The sequence below is a fragment of the Nipponia nippon genome, unplaced genomic scaffold (assembly GCF_047370975.1).
Source record: "Nipponia nippon isolate SJK-2023a ecotype South Korea unplaced genomic scaffold, ASM4737097v1 scaffold_11, whole genome shotgun sequence".
NCBI lineage: Eukaryota > Metazoa > Chordata > Aves > Pelecaniformes > Threskiornithidae > Nipponia > Nipponia nippon.
Window position 1 is genome coordinate 26,481,276 of NW_028262302.1, and position 23,643 is coordinate 26,504,918.

General features: G+C 48.3%; 1 protein-coding gene and 1 long non-coding RNA gene across 8 annotated transcripts in view; both read left to right on the forward strand.

The window, feature by feature from the left end:
• Nucleotides 1-13: 13 nt before the first annotated feature.
• Nucleotides 14-5,302, forward strand: LOC148056926 (uncharacterized). 2 transcript variants are annotated; one of them, XR_015702407.1, is made up of 4 exons: nt 1,088-1,944; nt 2,748-2,955; nt 3,622-3,724; nt 4,818-5,302. It is a non-coding gene; the product is annotated as an uncharacterized LOC148056926 (long non-coding RNA). The 2 variants fall into 2 exon arrangements; XR_015702406.1 differs by lacking the exons at nt 3,622-3,724; nt 4,818-5,302 and adding an exon at nt 14-535 and having other exon boundaries at nt 1,127-1,944; nt 2,748-3,613.
• A 4,685-nt stretch (nt 5,303-9,987) lies between these two features.
• The window catches only part of ARMH4 (armadillo like helical domain containing 4), a 76,224-nt gene continuing 62,568 nt past the window's right edge, over nt 9,988-23,643 (forward strand). For 3 of the 6 annotated variants that reach the window (XM_087748039.1, XM_087748043.1, XM_087748044.1), the window contains exons 1-4: nt 10,951-11,056; nt 17,331-18,723; nt 20,678-20,890; nt 22,126-22,344. In XM_087748039.1, the coding sequence (XP_087604165.1) occupies nt 17,388-18,723; nt 20,678-20,890; nt 22,126-22,344 (1,768 nt within the window). In that variant the 5' untranslated portion in view covers nt 10,951-11,056; nt 17,331-17,387. Of the gene's footprint in view, nt 10,033-10,950; nt 11,057-13,064; nt 13,085-17,330; nt 18,724-20,677; nt 20,891-22,125; nt 22,345-23,643 lie in introns of those variants that run through there. The other 3 variants (XM_087748041.1, XM_087748040.1, XM_087748042.1) reach the window with 3 other exon arrangements.

The window sequence follows — 23,643 nt, forward strand, 5'->3', positions numbered from 1 at the left end:
CACCCGCCGCCCCGCCTCCCTCCCAGCACCCCGCCGCCGCCCGCCGCCCGCCATGCAGCGCTCCGAGGGGGTCGGGAGCGCCCCGGCGGCGGTGGAGTGGCGGTGCGGCGCAGTCTTCCCTCATCTCCGCCCCGGCGAGGGAGACGGGCGGCTGTCCCGCTGGCTGAGGCCCCTGAGGCGCAGGCGGGTGGTCCGGGTGCCGGGGGGAGGCGGGGTGTGAGGGCGGCCTCGCTGCCGTGAGGAGGCGCGGCCCTGGGGCTTCTCCTGCCCCAGCGACACGGCAGCGGCGGCCGGGCGCCGAGAGCTGGGCGAGCGTAAAGCCCTGCCGAAGCGGCCGTGCCGTAGGGATGCGTTAATTAACAGCACGCAGCTCATTTCTGAGGGCCCGGCGTCGCCGGCCTGCGCCATCCAGCCGTGTGTCGGGCTGTTCCTTCTGTCCTTCCACAGCCGGCCCAGAGCCCTCGCGAAAGCTTAAACCCACCCTGGGCCCCGCGGTGCGTGCAGAGAGCCATTTGATACGAGGCTGAATGCATAGGTACCCTTAGAATCATAGAATCGTTTAGGTTGGAAGAGACCTTAAGATCATCGAGTCCAACCATTAACCCAGCACTGCCAAGCCCACCACTAAACCACGTCCCTAAGCACCACATCTCCCCGGCTTTTAAATACCTCCAGGGATGGGGACTAAACCACTTCCCTGGGCAGCCTGTGCCAGGGCCTGACAGCCCGTTCAGTAACGAAATTTTTCCTAATATCCAACCTGAACCTCCCCTGGCACAACAATATCCTTCCTCTCAAACAGAAATAACATGTCTCGGGGTAAAAATGCCCGCTCTCCTCGTGGCTCCAAGAGAGTGCTGATTAGGAGTGAAGAGAGGAGTTTGCAAATACAGTGAGGATAGGAATAAGAAATAAACCCACCGTGGTAACCCGTGCTTTTCAGGACTGGGTCACCCACCATGTCTGGTAGACAGGCAGTAGGGGATCAGCTATGGTGGGAGTCAGCTAGTAGGACGTGAGTGCTAAAAATGTAATTTGAATTAGGTCAATTTTAGCCATTTTCATGAAAGTGTATCGTTGTGCCAATACAGCTGAGTTTTGCTTTCATCTGTCTTTTTTTTTGAAGGGGGGAAAGTTGTTGCTCTTCAGACTTTCATAATCACAGAGCCACCCCACAAGACACATTTTGCAAAGTTTGTGGGAATGCCGTATTGTCTCAAACCCTCACGAAATAACAGGCTGTCAAAACCAAGATCTTACGCAGTTTTGGAGCAAAGAAAAAGCTGCATTTGTGCGCCAGTGTGTACGTGCCCATATTACAATGAAAGACTTTGACCTGGTGTTGAGGTTTTAACCCCATCGAGGTTAGGAAATGTAAGTTTTTCTAAATAATCTTCATCTCTGCATTATAGCTAAATGTCAGCTCTGCTACAGGTGGGGTCAGTCACCACTTGTTTACAAGTAAGTTATTCAAAGCGTCTGAAATATACAGCCTTGCTTAGATGGTCTTGGTATTTCTGGTCTGTAACAGCCACATCATGAAAGCCCCTTAACGTGAATTTGTGGGAACGGGAATGGGAATGGGTACCTCAGGATGAGGATGGGGAGACAGTTATCCAAAAACAGACTGAAGAGAGGAAAAGTACGTGCCAAAAGGCAGCACGTGAAAGTCCCCCGAGAATTAATAAGCCCCACAGGCTAGCAATCCTGCTGAATCTTCCAGAAATAAACTCAGAAGACCAAGAGTTTGCTGCATCTGTGCAAGGCCCCCAGCATCAGCGATGGGCCGTCTAACACTGACTGCATCCACAAAGGCGGTGGCTGCTGTGTGCTGAGGGGGACAGTGGGGTTATCTGTACACCCGAGGAAACAAGGCGCTCTGAGGGACTTTGTGAACACCCACCTAGGAGCCATTGGCGCATCAGCACGAGCCTCTGTTTCTGGGTAAACAGCTGGGGTTGGCCTTCCAACTGTTGCTCCTGCTGGAAAACTGAGAGAGAGCACGTGTGCATGAGTGAAGTGTGTAATTAGTTATCTGCTATTAATAATGACAGCTGGACTCTATTAATAGTAAGATCTTAGTCAGTAAAAGGTGTTCTAATGAATATTGTTTGTATTACGTGTCTCAATGTGACTTGATCCCCTAGCTGGGAAAAGGGAGTTTGTAACAGATGTTGGCTAGCGTAATGAAAATTTGGGATCACTTGAGAAAGAGATTCCTCAGGTAACGCTTATCCCACTCCCAACAACCACCTCCTTTCCCCTGCCAATCTTCCCCTCCTCCTTTCCCCACAGTAACCACACCTTTTTCTTCTTCAGGGAAGCAAAATAAATATTGAAAAAGCTCTTAACTGGTGAGTTGGGTCTACACATTTTCTCATTGCCAGACAGGCAAGCCAAAGAGCCCGAGTGCCTACACGCAGGAGGACAAGGGTGCTAATGAAGCAAGAGGATTTCAAGGCGGGCTGTCGTGACACTGACGTGCTCTGTTGCTCAGAGCCGCGGTAGCAGTTTGTAGATGCTCTGCTTTCCACATACTCTGCGGCAGTGCTGTTTGTCCCACATCCACGCTTTCTATTTAAGATCTGTGAAGGTGGAGGTGTGGGGGAGAGTTGGACGATGAGTGGGAGTGATGTAAGACACCAAAAGCTGTCGCTGCCACCATCTGCACTGTCGCCTGAGCAAACCTCTGCACTAGCCCATCGTTGGGCTCTACATAACCGCTTTCTCTTCTGCTTCTGCCACAGCCTTGTCGCCTTCCCCGCTTCTGGTCTCCCTAAAGTCACCTGGATCACAAAGTGGGGTCAGGAGTGTAGAGCTGAGAAGAGAAGGTCCACGTGTGTGCGGAGCAGGAGTGCAGACTGGAGGAGCTGAAGCAGATGGGGCATCCTGGAAGGGCTCTATATCTGGAGGACATGCGAGGAATCCAGGCAGTGCAGGGGGAATGCAAGAAAGGTGTGACGAAGGGGAACTCTGTGGTGACAAACTCGGGGGAGACTCCTCGCAAAGCCCTTACATCCCTCACAAAGCCCTTATATCTCTCCTTCCGATACTATCCCATGACTCAATACGAGCCCACGCGCTCTTCATATGACCCATCGCCAGCTTCCCATCCTGTCAGCTACTCCTCCTTGGAGAGGAAAACAGAGGAGCAAGAACAAGGGTGTAGTGGTGGTGTGAGATGCAGAAACAGTGACGGGACCAGCGCACAACCAGTGGGTTCTGGAGGAGGAGGAATCATTGCCAAGGCAGCAGCGGAGGATGCCGACACATGAAAAAAATAAACAAACAAAAGCCTGTAGCAATTAAATGCTCCAACACAGAGTTCAAATTGCCTTATGATTTTGTGTGGTTTTATGTTTTTAATGTTTTTTTAAAATCTTTTTTTACGATTAGTATTTTATACCCTTCCAGAATATGGAAACGCAGCTGACCTTTAAAGCACATGAAAACAACGATGCCCGAAAACATGTTTAAATGTTCTTCTCACAACAGAGCCTTAACTCTGCCGTGTTTGAGCAATACCCCAGTGTACCAAGAATACACGCTCAGTTAGAATTACGCCTGACTGAGCTGGCAATTATATTCAAGAAGCTTTTCTCTGTTTGGGCTTTCTGGCAGGGAAATGATCCCAGAATTCCCCCAGTTACTACCTGGAGTGCTGTCTGCCATCGCTGGTTCTTTCAAGGACAGCAGGAGGAAAGCCGCACAGTTACTGTGCCTGGTGAGAATATGCTCTCGCTGATGTGTGAATTTTCATTCTTTTAAATTCTGTAAAATGCTCCTGAATCTCTCTCTGATGGGGCCCCATAAAGGCATAATATAATACACTTAATGTTTCCGCTCTTGAAATACTTGAAGTCTAAAAACTGGAGTAAAAGTTTAGATAATATATGATTAATTTAAAGTCTAAGCATGGTGTTTTCATCACCTGTTTCACCCCCAAATCTCACCTGTTTATGATGTCTTACCATGCCCTAATTACCTGTTTACAACACTATGGTTATGTTTCAAAGTCAATGTTTTAGGTAAAAATAATTACTTATATATGTTTTACAAAAATCACGGTCCCTACTTGAAACACATAGCCCATCGCTTCCTCCTAAACGTATTATCGCCGGGTTAGGAAAGATCAGAGTTTACTGCTAATCACATCACCGTCTTTATAGTCCATTGGAAATCTCTTCTTAAATTACATTAATCAATCACAGCTAACATGAGTTCTGAAATGCAAGCTGTAGCTTAAAAGTGGCTTAATTTAATGGATGGTCTTTCCAGAGCCTAGCAGTTATTGATAACAGAAGCCAGAGACTCAGATAAGTGCCAGGGTTTCATAACACAATCCATCCGCGCCGTGCTGGTTTAATCAAGGAAGCTGCTTGCATAATGTGAAAAGCGCTCGCGCTCTCCCAAATATGTAACTGTTGAAGAAACAGATGGTGATGCTAACCCGTAAGAACTGGGCTATAAATATATGCAAGATAACAATAGAAATGAAGATAATTATTCAGAGTCTAAGGAGATGGTAGGACAATTAAGCCAGCTACGAAGCAGAAGGTCAAGGGGAGTAAAAAGCAGGAGCTCCCTAACACAATAAAAAATTACTCCCTGAATGCAGCCAGTTCCTGCAACCCTTGGAAGCGGTGGTATCCTCTGACAAGCAAGGAAGAAGTAGCATAAGTATACAGAAATACAAGAAATTAGCAGTAGCCCGTTGAAATCAGTGAAAACTCTCTGATTTATATCAAATTTATAAGACAGTTCCTTGTGGCATTAGCAGTCCTTTTCCTTTTTTCTTTTTTTTTTTTTTTCCCAAGACCCTGTTGGTATTCAAGCCACTGGCAGCAAAAAATCTTTTCGGATCTCAGGCAGACGCGTTATTGTCACAAAGCAGCACCGTGCGCTCATCTGCAAGGAGCGGTGGTGAAAGCGATACTGATGCCTCGAGGTGGCAGCCACAGAACTATCCTGGAGGGTTAAAAGGGAACATTTTTCATAAAGAAAATGACTTTTTCTGTATGAGTCCTGAAATACAGCAGCTCTCAGTTGAATTAGTCCTCGCAGTGCGCTTGCAAACACTGAAAACATAAAAGAATGTGTCCTGCAGCATAAACACTGCAGGCCCGAACGGGTGCGGCAAGGAGGCATCACACCCAGCTAATATTCCGTTCCCTTTCATGCCGAAATGCCTATCTGGACCCCTGCAGAGACTTGGATTTCAGCTGAACCCTACGCATATTTCACAGCAAAGCATTATTATTTTTTCTTGGTCATAAAATAAACAATCTTTTGTGTCCCTGCATTGGATGGCTTTGTCCGTGTACTCACGTTTAAGCCTCCTTAATCCCTATATACAGGCTAACTGAGGCACGTACCCAGTTTTTCTCACAAAATCAGGTAGTTGCATACTTAGGACCAGCTTTAGACACAAGAAAAGAGCAATTGCTCAGAGATCTGTTGCACCTTCTGGCGCTCACAGAGTGTCTCCTCACCTTTCCCCAGCCCACGGATTCAAGGGGATCCACTTATCAGCTCTCCAAAAGGAGACAGAGGAAGAAAGCCTGTAGTCTTTCTACTGCTTGGGGTTCTGCTAACAGCTGGACCTGGTTCCTGCTGTAGGATTTCATCTTCATTGATTTGAATATTTCCAACACAAAAATGTTGGATGTGTCTCTGCTCATAACCATCCAAAGAGGTGTCTGTGCTGCCCTAAAAATCCCCCCGAAGGGGAATAGTGAAAACACTGGTTTTGTCTGGATGGGAGAGCATTGCTGTTCCACACTAAAAGGCCGTCCGCCTCCCACACCCATGTCCTGACACCGTGTGTGACCCACGGCAAAGACCCCGTTCGTCCCTGTGGTTGGGGGCTTTCAGCTCCTCTGTGTTGGTTTAGCGAGGGCTGTACTGTGAGCGATGGAGTGGCAGTACCGAAACCGCACTTTTTAAAACCTGTGGAATCAGGAGTTTGGTTTAACCTCAAGTTTTGAGAAGCAAAAGAAAGCTGAAGTTTTCAAAGTCCCTCCGGGTATTATCCGAACAACTACATTTAAGGTGGTGGAGAAGCAGAGAGTTTAATGTCAGAACAGTGCTTAGGGTTAGCTTGCTTTGGGGTGGTGTGTCAAGTGCTGTTTTTATTGTCAGCCTAATTTTGCAGTGGAGTATGTAGGACAGGGGGAAAAAATATCCAAGCGCTACAGGGAATTGACAGATGGTTCACGTTTTAGCTGAGACTCCAATATGCATGGGGATGGCTTCCTCAGCACTTTATTTCTGGGAAAATTGTAATATGTGGTGTACTTTGATATTAACGGCATTGATTTTGTTAAAGGATATGAAGAAGAGCGAGGGCTGTACTGTGATTCAGTTACGGAGGTGAGCATTGGTCCTCCTGGGCTGTATTCCCAGAGCAGCTGCAACTGATTCCCGTGACCTTGGACCAGTCAGCAAAAGCCTGGTTCTACTCTGAAAAGTGACTGTGTAAAAATGGCACTTTCCTACTCAGCACTTTCTGGTCGCTGTGTGCGCTCCAAGTCACATCTGCTGACTTCAGTGACAAAAATAAGTTTTTACGGCTTTCCTGCTCTGTGAGCACTGCAGAACCATGAGAGCTGGGGAAGCAGAAGCTGGATCCTGTGCCTCCTTGCAGGACTAATTGCTATAAATCACAGCCAGCAGTGGGGCTGCACTGGCATCGCTTGGCCTTGTACAGCTTTTCTGTCAGCGCCAGCGGTGAGGAACACGGAAGAAACGAATCCAAGTTGATTCTTTTGATTGAGTTTTAATTGCAGATGGCATTTATCGGGTTTGCAGTTGGAGGCAAAAGAAATCCGTTCATCTGTATGGTGATTACATTTGAAATAACTGATTGGCCATAAACTTCCTGATACCTTTTCCCAAGAGGACTGGTTTTAAACATAATTCCCTCCCTAACAGGGGATGCTGTTCTCACTTTCCCTGGTTTAGACTCATTGCTACTCCATTCCAATGACTGCTGGTTAATGGGAAGAGCGGCTCCCCTTAAAACAGATGCTACCAGCTGCTGTAAAGGTGAATTGTGTGATGGAGATGTGCACTGATTTATGTGCTGGATGTCCCCAATATTCAATTTGGGAAAGTCATTCAGCAGCGAAATTAATGGTAACTATTTTAAAATTGCCTTTACCTTCTGTGGCGTGTCCTGACACACTTAGGATAGCTGATTCATGTCATCACCGATGCCAGGAGTAGCATCGTCAGATGCAGTATTCTGATGCCAGGACAATGATTTTTTAGTTCATTTTATACATACAAAATGTGTCTTCATGTAAAATTTTAAGTGATCCAGTCTCTTAATTAGGAGATGTTATTTGTACGTTTTGGTTTGTGCAATAAGGCTGCACAGGAATATCACCTTTTAAAGAAATCCACTGTATTATATTATTACTTTATACAACAGAGTTTGCTGTTATAATAATACACAGGTCTTATAAGGGACTCTGCCAAAAATGAGGTATCATTATTTCCATTTTACAGAAGGGGAAATGAAGGCAGAGAGCAGTGAAGTTCAGTTTTGAAAGTCACCTAACAAGTCAGAGCCGGGAACGGGACAGGAGCCCCATGCTCTTTTTATCAGCTACGCTACCCACATGGGAGAATAAACCAGCTTACGTCTGAACTTAATCTCTGAATTTCACCTGAGGGGGTGGGAATGCTTTGAAGGACGAGACCGGTAGAGGATTGCACTGAAATGTCTTGGGCCAGAGCATTGATAAGAAGGGAAAGGAAGGGATGTTTCTTAACTTGCTGTGGAAGTGGGGCCGGTTTTGTTTGGTTACGTGTATGCTCTGTGGCATACGGAACGGAGTTAAAAATTAGTATTTCCAATTAATAAGCCGTGGAAATGAATAACAAAACAGGGCTTTCTGGTGATTTCTGATTTCTGCCTCTTTCATCATGCCTCCTCCTTTCACTCTGCAGATTTTTTTTTGTTGGTAACGCAGAAGCCGGTGATTTTGGCAGGTTATGCAGGGTAGAGAAACTTGCAGTGTATGGAGAATTTGCAATTTCAGGCAGAGAAAAAAGCATAGATAACCGGCTATTTTGGTTACAGTGATTATCAGTGAAATATTTAACCTTGAGAGCACACAGTGCCAATCTGGGTTCAGAGTCAGTCAATGACAAGGGGGAAGTGAAAACCTCTCCAATCCATTAAGTGCTCTGCATGCCTTAGAGAACAGTAGAGCATCAGCTACACATGCTTTACATTTTAAATAACTTTCCTGATAATTTTAAAGGTTAGCTAGAAAAGGAGTTGAAAAACAATATCCCTCATTTTGAATCCCAGGTCAGCTGTTAGGGGGAAATTTTGTAGCTACCGAAGCCAAGCCTCTGGCTCGAGCCTGGCGGACTCATCGCCACGGCTCTGATTTCGGGCAGGGAGGGTCTCTGTTGTCCTGCCCCTCTCCCCGCGCACGGATGACTGAGCAGCTTGGGAATCAATCCCTGACCCGCCACAACGTGCAGTGCTGCATTGGAAAATAAGCCCTCATTGATTTCGGTTTGCTGTAAAATCTGGCTACGCCGTTAACGCCCGAGGTGGCACCCCCTCCACGGCTGAGCCATCCCCTCTTCTCAGTCAGAGCTCTCGGCCAAAATGAGGCGGGCAGAACAGAAAATGAACCTGCGGAGAGTTTTGGGTCCCTGATCTGGGAGGTGATGGTGTTGAAAATGGCCACAAAAATGCAGCTCTTCTTTCTTCCTTCCCCCCCGCTTTGTCTCCCTTACAGGAGAGAGCAAACATCTTTTCTTTTCACGTATTTGGGGTGGTTTTAGGAAGATGTTGCAGCACTAGAGATATTGATTCGTGAATAATTTCCCAGATTTTACAATTCATAGATGCAAAGCCAGAAGGGACTATTCCCATCATCTTGTCTGACCGTTTGCTCCGCCAAGCCTAACTCTGAAGTTCTTTCTGATGTCTTTTGCCAATGACTGTCTTTATTGCTGATACAGGCATTTTTACACTTTATTTTCAACTTATGCAGAGGTTAGCAATATTGCCCTGAAAGAAATTGCCCTGACCTACAACAAATCTGTCTTTAAAAGGTTTTAATATCGGATGCAGAATGCTACCAAACTGAATTGGGTTGGTTCCAGTTTGGTTGCAATCCAGTAGAAAACACTCTATTTCTCTAAAATTAGGTAGGTAAAACACTGAGGTGAGTCTAGCAAAGCGAACAAGCCGCTAATGTAAACGTTATTTCCAGTAGCACAACAAACAGGGGGAAAAAAAAAAAAAAGAACAATTTCTTGATGAGGAATATCTCAATCAGTTCTTTTATGTTCACAGAATCACAGAATGGTTTGGGTTGGAAGGGACCTCTAAAGGCCACCTGGCCAACCCTCCGCCATGAGCAGGGACATCTTCAACCAGACCAGGTTGCTCGGAGCCCCATCCAGCCTGGCCTTGAATGTGTCCAGGGATGGGGCATCTCCCACCTCTCTGGGCAACCTGGGCCAGCGCCTCACCACCCTCATGATAAAAAATGCCTTCCTTCTATTTAGTCTGAATCTACCCTCTTTTAGTTTAAAACCATCACCCCTTGTCCTATCAATTAGATGTTGTTTATTTAGAAAGCCCAGTGTTTGACAGGTAGGAGCAGGTTAAATCTTATGTGAAAAAAATAACCAAAGGAGCTTCATTTTATAGGTTATTATAACTGGAAATACAGAGGGAGTCACCAATTTGCTTCACGTGGTAGAGCACATTCATCACAAAGTCAAGATTTTGACTCCCCTCTCCTGTATCATTCCTCTATTCCCTCCTAGCAATTCCCCCCCAAATCTCTCAGCCCCAGCTGTTTGCTCCTTTGGAAAAGCATTAGTTTTGGTCTCCTCTCACCTGTCCCTGCCCCCCATGAATGCTTTGCACCTGCTGAAGCTCTGAACGAGCCGTTGCCCAAGACGGGGTATAAAACCCTGCATGTGCAGCTGAGGCTTTGCAGTGCCCTGACACCAGGCTGGAGGGGGAGGTGAGAGGGAGGTGAGAGGGAGGTAAGCTGCTCTTGTCTTTTGGTTTTTGGAGACCTCTCTGTAACTGCCTGAAAGGAGGCTGTAGGGAGGTGGGGGTCAGTCCCTTCTCCCAAGGGACAGGGCAAGAGGAAACAGCCTCAAGCTGCACCAGGGCAGGTTTAAGGTTGGATGTTGGGAGAAACTTCTTCACGGAAAGGGCTGTCAGGCCCTGGCCCAGGCTGCCCAGGGCAGGGGCTGAGTCCCCATCCCTGGAGGTATTTAAAAGCCAGGGAGATGTGGTGCTTAGGGACATGGTTTAGTGGTGGGCTTGGCAGTGCTGGGTTAATGGTTGGACTTGGTGATCTTAAAGGTCTCTTCAAACCTAAATGATTCTGTGATTCTAAGGTATGGGCTTCTGAGCTGCTGTTTAACAAAGTGATACGTACTCCAGGACCTGATGGTGTAAAGGTTTTTCTATTTCTGTTAGACTAGCTGTGAGAGAGGGAAACCAGGAGAAAAATTGTTTACTTTGCTTTCTCCCTGGGCAAATAGGTGCTTAAAATGAAGCAACCAAAAAAAAGAAACTGAAGCAAGGTGTTCTGATACATGGGTGGGATACTGTTTAAGGAGTCCTCCTCCTTTGCAGAGGATTAGGGGAAGGTGACCTCCACAGCTGAATGTACTGGAGGAGAATCCGTAACAAAAAATAAATTAGTGATGGTGCGGTAGGCCTTGCTTTTGCATCTTGTAAGTGCAGAGAGGGAGGGTGTCGGGTTAGGCTCTGGTCCCGGCTTGTGAGGAAGAGTTGGGTGCGTGGGCTGCAGCTCTGACTTTGGATGCTGAAACTTCATTTGGGGGGGGGGGGGGGGGGGGGGATGCGGTTGCGGGTGACATCTCCTAAGTGCTGTTGAGCACAAAACCGGTGGCGGGGGAGAAGGCGGGGGCCGGGGCGGCGCCGGGGCGGTGCCGGGGGCGGCCCGCTCCGCTCCGCGCCGCGCCGCCCGTGGGGAAGCGGGGACGAGCGGGGCGCGCCGCCGAGGCGCCGGGCGGAGGCGACGGGAGGCAGGTGAGGCCGAGGGTGGGTCCGAGCAACACCCCCCCGAGCCGAATTTACCCCGTGTTTACTCATTTTTTTTTTTAAATTTATTTAATTTTTTTTTTTTTTTTTGCGGGGAATGATGCTTCGCATCCTCAGCGCGGCTCTTTGTTCCCGGGGAGAGGGCTGGTCGCCGTCCCGCCGGGATGGGGGTGGCCCATCGGAAAATCCTAGGCGTTTGGTTTTGTGGTTTTTGTGGTTTTTTTCTCCTCCCAGGGTTGGGGAGGAGGTGACCACCGCTGTCCCTCCGTCCTGCTGCGGGCCTGGGCTGGAGGAGTCCCCGGGTGGTTGTTTGCGCTTGATCCCGTGGCGTGGTGGGTGGCTGTAGGGGAAGGATGCACTTCAGGGTCTTTAAACTCAGCTGTAAATATGCCCGAGGAGGACAGGGGGATGGATCTGTACCCGCAAGCAGGTGCGCTGGGTGTAATCAAGCCTTGAGCCATCACTAATCCCATTCCCTTGCCAACAAGCAGGTTCTACCCAAGCTAAAAGGGCCTGACAAGGTGTATTTAATCTGATCTTAAACCTTCACCTGCAGAGACTGACGATCCTCCAGGAGATCTGCTGTGCGGTGTTGCTCTCTGTGTTAGGCGAGGTGCTGAAATTTCTGAGTGTTTCTGGCTGATTGGGATCCGAATGCTACCTCTGCTCCCAGTCAGGCTGGAGAGCGGCGCTTCCATCCTTCTGGTGTTTGAAAACTGCTGCACCCTTCGGCCTCGTTCTTACACCCTCCCCCCCCTTCCTCCCAATCTTTTTAATCCCTCAGGAATTTGGTAGACCTCTGACTTCTGAGGTGCCAGGGAAAAAGCCACGAAGAACTATGCGAATTTTACTTGCAAATCTGAGTAGGGATTTCCATAGGTGGTCTGGGCTGTTCTGAACAAAGCAAGCGGTCGCTTAGCGGTTGGGGGAATAATGCCTAAAATATGTCATGTCTCTCGCTTCTCAAAGAACTGCTGCTGGAACACCAGTGCTGGAAGTGGAGGTGATGTATTATGTATTAAGGTGCCTCGCTAGGACTGGTAGGAAGCTGTCCTTACAGAATATTAATATCTCATTTGTTTGCTTGTAAGGACCCGTCCTCAAAGGAAGATGTGCCCCTCTGATGTTTGGTTGTGTCTGCAGAGTTTTGCTCCTCCGACTTGGGCTGTGTCAGTGGCTGGTGTGGAGTCGTGTCACTGTTGGGGTTTCACTGTGAGCTGCTGGAGATGGCTTAACTGGTTGAGGTCTGTTTATCTGAAGTATGTGCCGTAAGAGCATCGGCTCTACAATTGACTTGATTGAACTGGGCAAGGACATAATGTAAGATGAAATGAAGGCATTTTTCTCAGCTTCTGTGCAAAAGTAGGAGTTGGAGCTCTGCAGTGTATTATCTGCTGGCTTTTGTATTCAGCATGAGTAATAAGGCTTGGACAGCATACATTAGCACTCCGGTAACATAGCATTTGATTGCTGGCAGTTGCTTGACTTGTATGTTTTGGCTAAATCTTCACATTAAAAGATTTGCAGTGGTTTTTGTCTGTTTCCCTTATCAATCAGCGGATGAGTTGCAGAGCCGAGCACATCCAGGACTGTTCAGCCAGTCAAAGCTGGCATAATCAAGCTCGTACTTGGAGGTGCAAAAAGCTGTGCTCTGCAAAGGCTAGACAGTCATTTGTCTGAAGCTGACCTGTTAATCTCCTGTGCTCTCTGCTACATGATGCATGCAGCCACTTCAGCTTCAGAGTACAAGTGTCCGCTCTGTGTGGGAGAGGGATTGTTAGAACAGCAAGTTAAAAGCTTGATGCTTTTTTCTTGCTGTTTCAACAATTCAGGAAAAACACAGCCAGAACTTGCCAAAGGCAGAAAATAACAGCAAAGGCTTTTCTTGGGAGTTTTCTTTAAGTAAACTGGGTGGGTGAAACTCTTAAAAAGCTATCCTAGGGAGTAGCTGCAGACAAGTGGGGCAGAGGGGGAGTTTCATCCTTTGCAGCATGTGTCCACAAACCTCTGGGCTGGGTAAGGAACAGCTATTGAACGAGAGAAATCTGGTCTGCTCTGTGCTTGTCCCCTTCATGCCTGCTCTGTTGGATTGGCCATAATGGTGGGATTCCTTCTGGGCTTCCTTTCAGAGAGCTGACCCCGCAAGCAGGTCTCTCAAACTCATGGAGGGGGTTAGTGGTTTAATAGCTATGGCTAGTGCTAATTGTCTGGAGCAAGGAAGCAGCCTGGTTCAGAAGGATCTAACGGGGTCTGCAAGACTGCTTCAGCTGGTGACCGGTTGGGGCTTTATTGTCCCTCACTTGGTGACTTGCCCACTTGAGTAGGTGGTTCTTATTCTTATGGATGGCTTTGGGAGATGCCTGGTTTTGTCACCTGTTTTTTAGCCGAGCAGTCCTTTGTGCTTCTTTCCAGCCTACCAGGTGTTAAAAGAAAACTTATTTTTTTTTTTCCCATGCTAAAGATAAAGCTCCTTGGCTGTCTGCAGTTGTGCTGCCTTTGCAGCTAAGGGAACCGCATCTCTTGGGATTGGTTGTTAGGTGCAAGGGAAGTAGCTGGTGTTGTCTCTTGTCCTCTCTGTGTGCTTCCTACTTGAAGCAAGGATTAGTTTTTCACCGAGAGCCTGGCCAGTGCTTGGCAGCCGTCCTCCAGGGCTTCAGCTTGGAGAATGCCAGGGGAAATCCGGGGACGCGGAGGTCCTGCGGCATGAAATACTGAGTTATTTTACAGCTTCAAGCTAGTACTGAAAAAGCTTAAGCTTACTACAGAGGAGGTGCTCGGTCAGAGCAGCATGCTCCAGCTTGCTTTTATCACTTGGCTAAGGCTGTAGAGCAGACTGACTACAAAAATAGCCAGATGGGAGGATAAATGTATAGCCCAGTGCAGCCTGAGTAACAAACTGCTCTGCAGCCAGCTACCTGCGAAAGCCTGGATCACTCTTGCATTAAGTGGAAGTGCTACAGCAAGGTGTCAAACTCTGCTTAAGAAGATAGCCAGGTCACTGCTGTTCATACACTGTCTACTCCAGCCTCTTCCTAAAGCTAAGTAGATCTTAAGCTCTGACTAATCTTCTTTGAAGTGTGAGCTTGTGCCATTATCCTGCAGCAAGCTCCATGCCACTGTCTCCAGCTTTCATTGAATGTAGAGGTCTAGGTTAGCTTAGATCTAGCTGTTGTGGATTTCCTAAGCAAATAACTATCCAACATTATTTTCACCCTTTAAAAATGTAGGACTATGGCCAACAGTGCTCTTTGGACTGGGGGAAACAGTATGAGGCTGTCCAAAGTACCCTGGGAACTCCTGTATCAGGCTAGTAGTGACTGCTGATGTGATCTACTAGCCAGAAGGAGGAAAGGCTCTTAATTAAAACTTAAAAAGATTAAGTATTAATGGATTTCCAAAAGCCAGCCTTTTAGGGAGTGGCTTTCCCTCTTATTCACTGACACTCATGATCCTAGTAAGGATGGAGTAAGCTTGTTGAGAGAGATTAATGTTTCAGTGTTTCTGCTAGCCACCTCCTGAATGTCTTAGGCTACTTGAGAACCTAGAGCTAAAACCTACAAATGTATCTACATGTGTGTATGTACCTCTGCAGAATGTGTATGACTGCAAGAGAAATGCTCTGGCTCTCTTTCAAGTGCAGCTGGAGTTCTGTTTGTTTAACTACTGCTAAAACTGCTTGTGTAGCCTAAAAAGACTTCTGACCTCTAGAGAAACTGTATTTAGATCCAAACTGTTCTTTATTAAAAAAAAAAACCCAAACCTCTTGATGTTTCAGTGTGTCTGATCTTAACAGGAACTTGCTAAAGGAGTGCGAGGTGAATGTAATTTATATTCATCAGCATGTCAAGGCAGATGCATATCATTGGGCACTAGCAATTTAACTTGCATAATATACTTAGTGCTTTTTAATTATAAAAGTGCATAAAGGATTAGCCTGGAAGAATAGCTGACTACAGTCAGTTTTCAACTGGTTGGGTTTTTTTTGGCAGGGAGGGTAGAGGAGATGCTAAAAATGAAGTGGAAGTTATCTAAGCTGTTGCTGGCAAACAGCTTCTTGGTGGCTCCTGTTTGTCCCTGAGCACCTGGTGCATGTGTGTGGCCTGCAACGGAGTTATTCCAGCAGCTCAAACTGCTGAGGGCCAGGGCTGCAGGGAGAGTGGAAAAAGTGACTCAGTGTGCCCCGAAGGCTCACCCAGCTAATGGAGCCTGCAGTAGTTGACTCTGACCTGAGTCTCTAAGCTGGTAATGCTGAGTGGTCTTCTGCGCTACAGACAGATTGTGAGGGTCTTCAGCTAGAGAAGTTACTACAACTACCCGAAAGGAGGTTGTAGTGAGGTGGGGGTTGGTCTCTTCTCCCAAGTAACAAGTGATAGGACAAGAAGAAATGGGCTCAGGTTGTGCCAGGGGAGGTTTAGGTTGGATATTAGGAAAAATTTCTTCATGGAGAGAGTGTTCAGGCATTGGAACAGGCTGCCCAGGGAAGCGGTGCAACCACAGTCCCTGGAAGTATTCAAAAACTGTGTGGATGTGGTGCTTAGGGACACGGTTTAGAGGTGGACCAGGCAGTTAGGTTAACAGGTTGGACTTGATCTCAGGGGTCCTCTCCAGCCTTAATGATTCTATGATTCTAAGTCTCTCTCCTGTGTGGAAGAAGAGGTGTGTTTTACAATGGAAATGCAATGTGTGTGACCAGACAGGTATAATAAAGCTTTCTGTCTTGATTGTGTTTAGCTGACTGGGCACATACAATAATGCTTTCCAAAAGGAGACAATGTACATTAGTGGCAAGACACAGAGGGCCTTTGCGTTAGATGGACCAGCACAAATCTCATGCTACTGAGATCCCTCTCCCCACAACAGCAGTTACCTCTTGCACAGCATCACGAGTGCCTGAGAAGACATGGAGGAGTGATGCACCCTTCTGTAACAAAGCAGTGCTAGGTGGCTTGCTGCTGCACTCTGTCTGTACAGATGCAAGTGATACTTATCTGTGTGCTGTTTGGGTGGGGAAATGAGAAGTCTAGCAAGCTGGGGGACTCATGTTGGTGCCTGTGAGCAAGACTGCAGAGGGTGATCTTTGCTCTTCTTTGGAAGACTGAGGGGTGGTTCTGACACCCCCAGCCTCTTTCCTTACTAATATTTGTTAGTCCTGCAGCTTGAAGATGAAAGCAGTTCACTTGTGAAACTGAGAACATACCAGCCAAAGCAAGTGAAGCTGTTGATGGTTGGAGGCTTCTAGCAGTACGGCTTGACTGTGCCACTGACAAGCTGCCTCCTGGAACTGGGAGGAGGATGACCTTACCAGATCTGCTGTGTGATGGAGGGCTGTTTGCTGTGTGCATGAGACTTGTGTGACCAGCTGTCCTGCACGTGATGAGCGGGGCCTTGGATGGGATGGTCTTCTGCTGTTGAGTGATGGTGCAGGAAGCCCAGGACTGAGAGCCACCGGCCTGGAGGGAGGTGGCTGGGAGCAGGCAGTGACTGATGCTGCAAGGTCCTCCATCTGTCCGGCAGCCTGAGCTGTGTTACTGGAGGTAACAGAGCTTGCCAAGAGCAGGCTGTCAGCTGGCTGGATCACTGCTGGGCTACTGGTTCAGCGCTCTTTTGGAAACTCTTGAAGCACACAATGGTTATACTCGTGAAACTTTCTGGAAGTGCCTCCGTGGTGCAGTGCAGCATAAACACTGTGCTAATGCAGCAGTGCTGCTGCCTGGGCTGTAGCCTTTCTCTGTGGGGTCAAGGAGCTCATACAGGACATGACATTAATGCAGCCCTAAAGCCTCCTGTTCAGGTTCTGGTCCTGTGTTGTGCCCTATAGACCCGCCTTGTCCTCTGTGCAGGTTCCTTGGTTTCCTTCTGTGTCAATGCACAGAACAGAGTTTGCTGTAACAGGCCTGAGACTTAAGTCTGGCCCTGATAAGCATCAGTCCTGGGCTTGGTAAAGTACAAACAGGTTGATCCTAATCATATGCTTGCAAGTCTGATGCCTGTTGGGTAGAGCGTAGCACTCTACCACTGGGCTGAGAGCTTGGCAAGGTCTGTCTTGGGCTTCAGATCAAGATTTGGTTTTATCTGGCATGAGCCTTCAGATTGGGTAGGTAAAATAGATGGAGGGATCCATTGCTTGGGATGTGCAGGAGGGGTCTGCTCAGAACTGGCCATAGACTGGCATGCTTGGAACTTGTCAACCAGGTATTTAAGGCTCTGGGCCAATAGGTGGTTGTGGGTATGTGTAATCTTGGTTCCTTTTTCCCCTTTCTAGGTCTTGCACTCTGGACTTGTCAGCCTTGCAAGCTTCTGGGCACATCTCCTCTCAGCTATGAGTAGATCAATAGGTTTTATTATCTGCGTGGTCACCTGCAGCATCCTGCTCTTGTCCTCCAGTCCACCATGCCTTGCATCTCAGCCACTGGAGGAGAGGGATGTGACAAAGGTCCAGCATGGCCCCTGGGCAGGGAATGGTGTAGAAGATGAAAGGACAAGCATGCTGAACTTGAAAAATAACCTGGGCCCTTCTGAGCAGACTGTCTCTGAAGAGCCATGTGGAGTGTCAGCAAAGCCATCTGAGATGCCCTTAAATGAAGCCTTCACTGCAGAAGGAGAAACGCTGCCTGTAAGCCCAAGCCATGTCATCCCAGGCAGCCAGGGCCTGGGTGCTCCCACCTCTGCTGTGGCAGTGGCTGCCATAGATGAGGAGGAGCTTGGTCCCACAAAGTTGGAGCTGGATGAGGATGATGCATTCAAGGCCATGCTGACCACAGCTGTGACCACGCTGAGCCCTGCTGTCCAGGAGGAGTCTGTCAGTGGCCCCATTAGTGAGACCACCACGGAGGGCGGTGTTGAAGTAGAGCATAGCTCTGCCAGCCTTTCAGCAAACCCCCTTTCTGGGGCAGCTGTGGAGGAAGAGGAGGTAGAGAGTAACTTGCACCCCTCAGCTGTGCCCCAGCCCGCACTGTACCCCAGCTCCCCCAGCTGGGAAACAGCAAGCGACCACCCTGTTGTCCTGACTCCCCAGGCTCATGTCATGACCTCTGAGGTAGGAATGCCAAGAGCCCGCACAGGGAGCCCTCTGAAGTCCCTGGCTGTGCAAACATCTGTGGCTGCAAAACGTCCCCTTGTGGTGACGGAGGCCTCCCTCCGCCTGGAAGCAGGGACGGGTGTCAGGCAAGGAGAGCTGCCTGCCATGGCTGGCATCGTCACTGTCCACCCTATGGACACTGTGCCACCTGACTGGGATGACACAAAACTGGGGGATGTAAGTCAAGGGGGAAGCATGTCTCGTGAGGAGGTGACAGAGGACCTGGGGGCAACAGAACCATCCCAGACCCCACAGGGAGGTGTGGGGGAGGAAGAGGATGCAACAAGAGTGCTGCCATCCCCAGCATCCCCTCCACCAACTCCTGAGCTTGCCAAGGAGACCAACTGCACGGTGCCGGTGCAAGGGGAGGAGTTGCCGGCAGCTTCCACAGGGAGTGGTGATGCTCTCCACACTGCAAACCTGACTGCTGTAGACACAGCTGATCTCAACTCGCTGGAAAACACAAATGCAGTCACAGCAGAGGAGGGGAAAAGTATCCTGCCATCACAGCCGGAGGCTGCTGTGGTGACAGATACACAGTCTGATCTCTCTCCTACTCTGGAAAGCTCATGGAAAGGTAAAAGTTGCCTGTTACAGACACTTGCCTGTAAGTGTAGGTTAGGAGGGATGCTCTTGGGAATCTGTGCTTCCTTTCAGGGAGATAAAGTAGAGAAAGGTGTGATCTTGATACCTGCAATAGAGGTAGGATACCTCTTCCCCACCCCAGGAAAGGCTATGGACCTTTGTGGAGGGGTAACAGGTAATTAACATCCATAAAGTACTGCCTAGCCTTGGCTGTTTCTATACACAATGTCCCTGTGTACAGGTAGGCAGAGTCTGTTGGGTGTACTCTGTCCTGACTGTTCTGTCAGGCAGCTGTATTGAGCTGCCTCTTCTGCTCCTCAAGCTGAGAGTGTGGCTGTGGTAGCAAACAGGAAAGCTGAGGCTGGAAAGGCTGTGGTGGCTGAGCCTGGGGTTGAAGGGTGTACTTGAGTATGGAGGTCTCCGTAGAGGACTGGAGTCTCATCAGTAGATAGTTGGTGTTAGTTAAAGAAACTTGCTTTGTTAATGCTCTGCATGCGTGGTGTGCTATGCTACCAAAGCAGGGGCTTCAGTTTTGGTGTTTGTGTAGTGGTTGAGGGGGACAGCTGTAGTCTTGTTGCAGGCATCTTGCCTTGACCAGAGATGCATAAATCTGCTTTGAATAACCCTCTGGTATGCCTCTCCTGTGACTAGGGAGGGAGCCCAGCCTCTGACCCACTGGTTAACACTTTATTTCAAGGAGGGTAATATTCCCCAAGTGTCTCTTTGATATGGCAAGTGCAAGGACCAAAGGTGGTCCTTGCATTAGCTCATGCTGAAGCCCTGCAAAGTAGGAGGGGAATAATTCCTGGGGGGGGTAAATTAACATCTGGGATCACCTGGCTCTCAACTGCTAGTTATGGGCACTCACAGTCAGTGCAGAGGCAATGGATGTCTATAAATGCTTCCTAAATCCAGGAATAGGGGAGCTGTCCCATAGCCTGTGAGTAACTGACATCTTCCATGACTTTACAAGGATGCTCGGATCAAAAGATCTGTCCAGAGCTCTGTGGTGTCCTTTGTAACAAAGCTCCTGGTTTTGCTTCCCCACCCTCGAGTGAAGCTGTGGCCAGGCTCTGACTGTCCAGTGTCTGTGCCAGCTCTGTTACCAGCAGGCAGAAGTCTTCCTCCTAGACAGCCTGCCCCAGGCTATGGTGTTACCCTGTACTGTACTTACCTGAAGAGATGGCACCTTCAGCCCACTGACTATTTTTCTGCTCAGTATTTAAAAAAACTGGCAGAAATGTGGGGGGGGAGTTCTGGTCAGGTGTTAGACAATGAGGCTGATGAGGAATGTGAGCTGGGGTTTAGGACTTTGTTTTAATTGCTGGGCATCTTTAATCTTCCCCCTTAGGCTGCAGGGGCAAAAGGATGACCTCCCCTCACTGCATCCAAAAGATCTAGCTTTTGCTGTAAAAGAAGGAAAGCTAATTGCATGCTGGTGCTGAAATCTGACTGATTAATTTCTAGATTAATTTATAAGCACTTGACTTGTCAGCAGGTTCCCTCTCTGCTATTTCCCAGATGTTGGGGAAACAACACTACTAGTAAGACTTGTGCAACAAAAATAAAGCCTTCTACAAAGCTGAAGTCTCATAGCTGTGAGAGCCAGTCACTAAAAGTATTGCTCTGGCAGCATCACTTGCTTTGAATGGTATTTCATGCCACAGGCTTGCAGTGCTGCGCTCCCATGGCATTGCTCCCCTGTGGGTCCACTTGTCCCTAAGGGACAATTAAGAAAATGAGGAGTGATTCTGCTGCTTTCACTCCTGTTATGCATGTTCTCACATCTGTCTTTTTGCTGCTCTGCCCTGATGATACTTGGCTGGACCTGCTGCTTGCACTGTGGCTCTGGAAATGCTAATGCATGGAGTTACATTGCTTCAAACATCTGCTCTGTTGCTGTCAGCTGTCCTGTGAGTTGGTACTGACATGTGTTCTTGCTGTAGGTGCTACTCAGGAGGTGACAACAGTTGCCCAGGAGGCTGATGCTGCTCTGTCAGTTGTGACACTGGCACCTGATGCTACTCAGGGAACAGGAGCTCCAAGCCTTCTGCAGGAAAACAGTGGGGAGGACACTCGGATGCCAACTGCTCCTAGTGCCACCCAGATGCTGGTGGCCACTGGTACTTCCTCTATGGCAAACACTCCAGATGCAGAAGGTAGGGTTCTGCCTCAAGAACTTTAGGTTTGTTTCCACACAAGATGAGATGGTACATCTGAAACCAACATCAATGCTTGGACACTGAAGTCTCAACACACAGCATCCATATTCTAAGTGACTTTTTTCTAGCCTTCTGCAGCTGCCTCTAGCCCTAGGCTGCCACTGCTTTCTGCCCATGCTACCAGGTACACCATGTTGAAATATGCCAGCATATGTTTTTTGCCCCAAATAATAGTGGAATAGATACTTTAAAAAAAAAAACAACAAAAAACAAAACAAACCACCCCAAACCAACCCCCAACATCCATCCTTGCTAGCAAATTGACATTTGGCTGTAGATGTTTAAGCCAGTTCATATTTATGGAGGGAGAGCTCTTACTGCTGGAGCCAAAGGCAGTCACAGATTGTGGATGCTCAATTTCTTTGGGGTAACATGGGAGCAGTGTAAGGTGGGGGAGGATTGTGTGGTGTGTGTGACCCTCTTGCAAGGGTCTAGCAATCCCTTGCATGTGGAAGCCTGCACTGATATTTGCTTCCATTGAGGAATGATGAGTTCTTGCTTCTTGGGTTGACGTAGCTCAGGCAGAAATGCTTTAAGCAGTCATGTTCATCCAGCCGCTGCCTACTGGCTCAATGTCACCTTGGCAGGTACATGTAGAAGCCTGTTGTCTTGTGTAGCAAGGGTTCCCTTAGTACAAAGCTGACTGACGTGGAGTGTATTTCTGTAGTAGTAGGTTCCACTGTAATGAAATTGCTGCTGGGCAGCTTTTCTGGTTTTATATTGCAGGGCATCCAATGCAAATAGTTTTTTTCTTTTTATCTCTTAAATTAAGGTCCCTTTGTAGGGGAGAGAAGGGTCTTCTGGCAGTTTCCACTAATTAATTTGCTTCTGGGATTTAATTATAAATTCAACTAATTTTATCTTTGCAATAAACGATTAGATCTGTCACCCAGTTCAGATGTCAACTGGTGTCTCAGTGCTCTGATCTTGCTGTGGGGTGGTGACTAGCAGTCCTCTAAGCAATGGAAGTAAAACCTGGCTGAGTTCTCATTAAGGGGAACCTCCTGTGCTGGCTGTCCCAGAGGAGAAGCTTTCATTCCATGTCTTGAAAGAGGCGAGAGTTTAATAACTTCTTCTACTCTGAGTTAAGTTTTCATTAAGGAGTTTGTTCTTAAATGGTGGTGTTTTTAATATTGTTGTGCCAAACTGCTGCTGCTTCCTCTCTTCTGTAGATCTCTCGGATGTGGTCCTGGTCACCAGTGAAAAGGCTGTTGCAGCTCCTGGTGGGTTGTCTGCTACCCAGTCTGAACAGACAGAGGAGCCATCCAGCAGAACTGTGGTCCTGGTAACTCCAGCATCAATGGCATCTTCTGTCAGGAGGACAGCTCTTCCATCTGTGAGGAAGATCAGTACAGCTGTGACCTATGGGCTGGACCGCCTGGAGTCAGAAGGTACCACTGATCCCAAGGCTAAGAGGCGGGCAGGCTCATGTGGAGTGGCATGATTGCCTTGATGCTGAGCTCCCCAATTTGTCTGTTTGGCATGCAGCTATGTGCATATGTTGTTGTTGTTGCTAATAAAGTTGTTGAACACCCTGTCCCCTTCCAGGAGGTGCAGGAAGCAAGCAGTGAACAGTGTCATGGAGGATGCTTGAAAGTCAAGTGGCTGTGGTGGGAGGGATGGGGTTTTCCCTTGGAGAGGGAGCAGCAGTGGTGTTGCTGTTGCAGTAGAGCTGGGCTCTGTGCACCTGTAACTGCTGGTGTGTGCATTGATTGCAGAGCCTCTGTACCAGGTAATGCTCATGGGAACACATTCAGACAGCTGGAGAGCCCTGGCCACCCTACTGCTGAAATCATCACCCCATGCAATGCAGGGGGATGTTCAGCATGAGATGGCTACCTCAGTGTCCAGCTGGCTGAAACCTTGCCAGGATAAGTGGTGCCCTATTTACATTCCCTATCTGACACTGCTGGGAGAGGCAAAGGATGCATCCCCTTTGAGATGGTCTTCCAACTCAATGCTACCTGCTAAGCTGTTCTCTCATCACTGACTCCTCCAGCCTTGCCTCACCCCCTGGGCTCCCTTTTCTTAAACTGCTCTTGCCCACTATCAGTCTTGGGAGTCTCTGCTCCCTGACTATATTCAGACAATTGAAACCCAGTGATGCAAATTCTGCCTGGGCAGACACCCATCAAGAGAGGTTTAGGTGAGGGATCCTACCCTGGAGTTGGTCTGGAGCTCGGATCTGAGATTTCTTCAGCTCATCCATGATTTTCCTGCAGCAAGTTGTTTCACTTCTGCTTCTTGCTCTTTCTCCTGCTTTAACTCTTCCCTGCTTGCTCATCCATCCAGTTTTGTACTCCAGTGTCTGGACTGACACCACCTGGCAGGGATTAATCTTTCTGCCTGTTTTGCCCCCTTCCTTTATCTTGACCTTCTCTTGCCTTTGCATTTTACTGCAAAGGTTGGCAGCCCTCCAAGGGTGGCATGCCAGATGGTATTTTTCTTCTGATTAGAGGTGGGGTGCCATAGACAACAGCTAATCAGCATCTTTTCTCTGCATGAAGCAATAACTCTCACTCCTGTTAAGCTTAGAGGGCAGCAGAAGCTGGGAGCCCTCCCCACTGCATGTGTGAGGTGCTGCAGCTCCTGCCCTCTGTCAGGCTTGCTGCTGGCTTTGAAGCCTGCCATGAGCTCTCTGGGCTTCCAGCTACAGCCCTTGTCCCTTGCCAGGATGAATCTTGCATGTA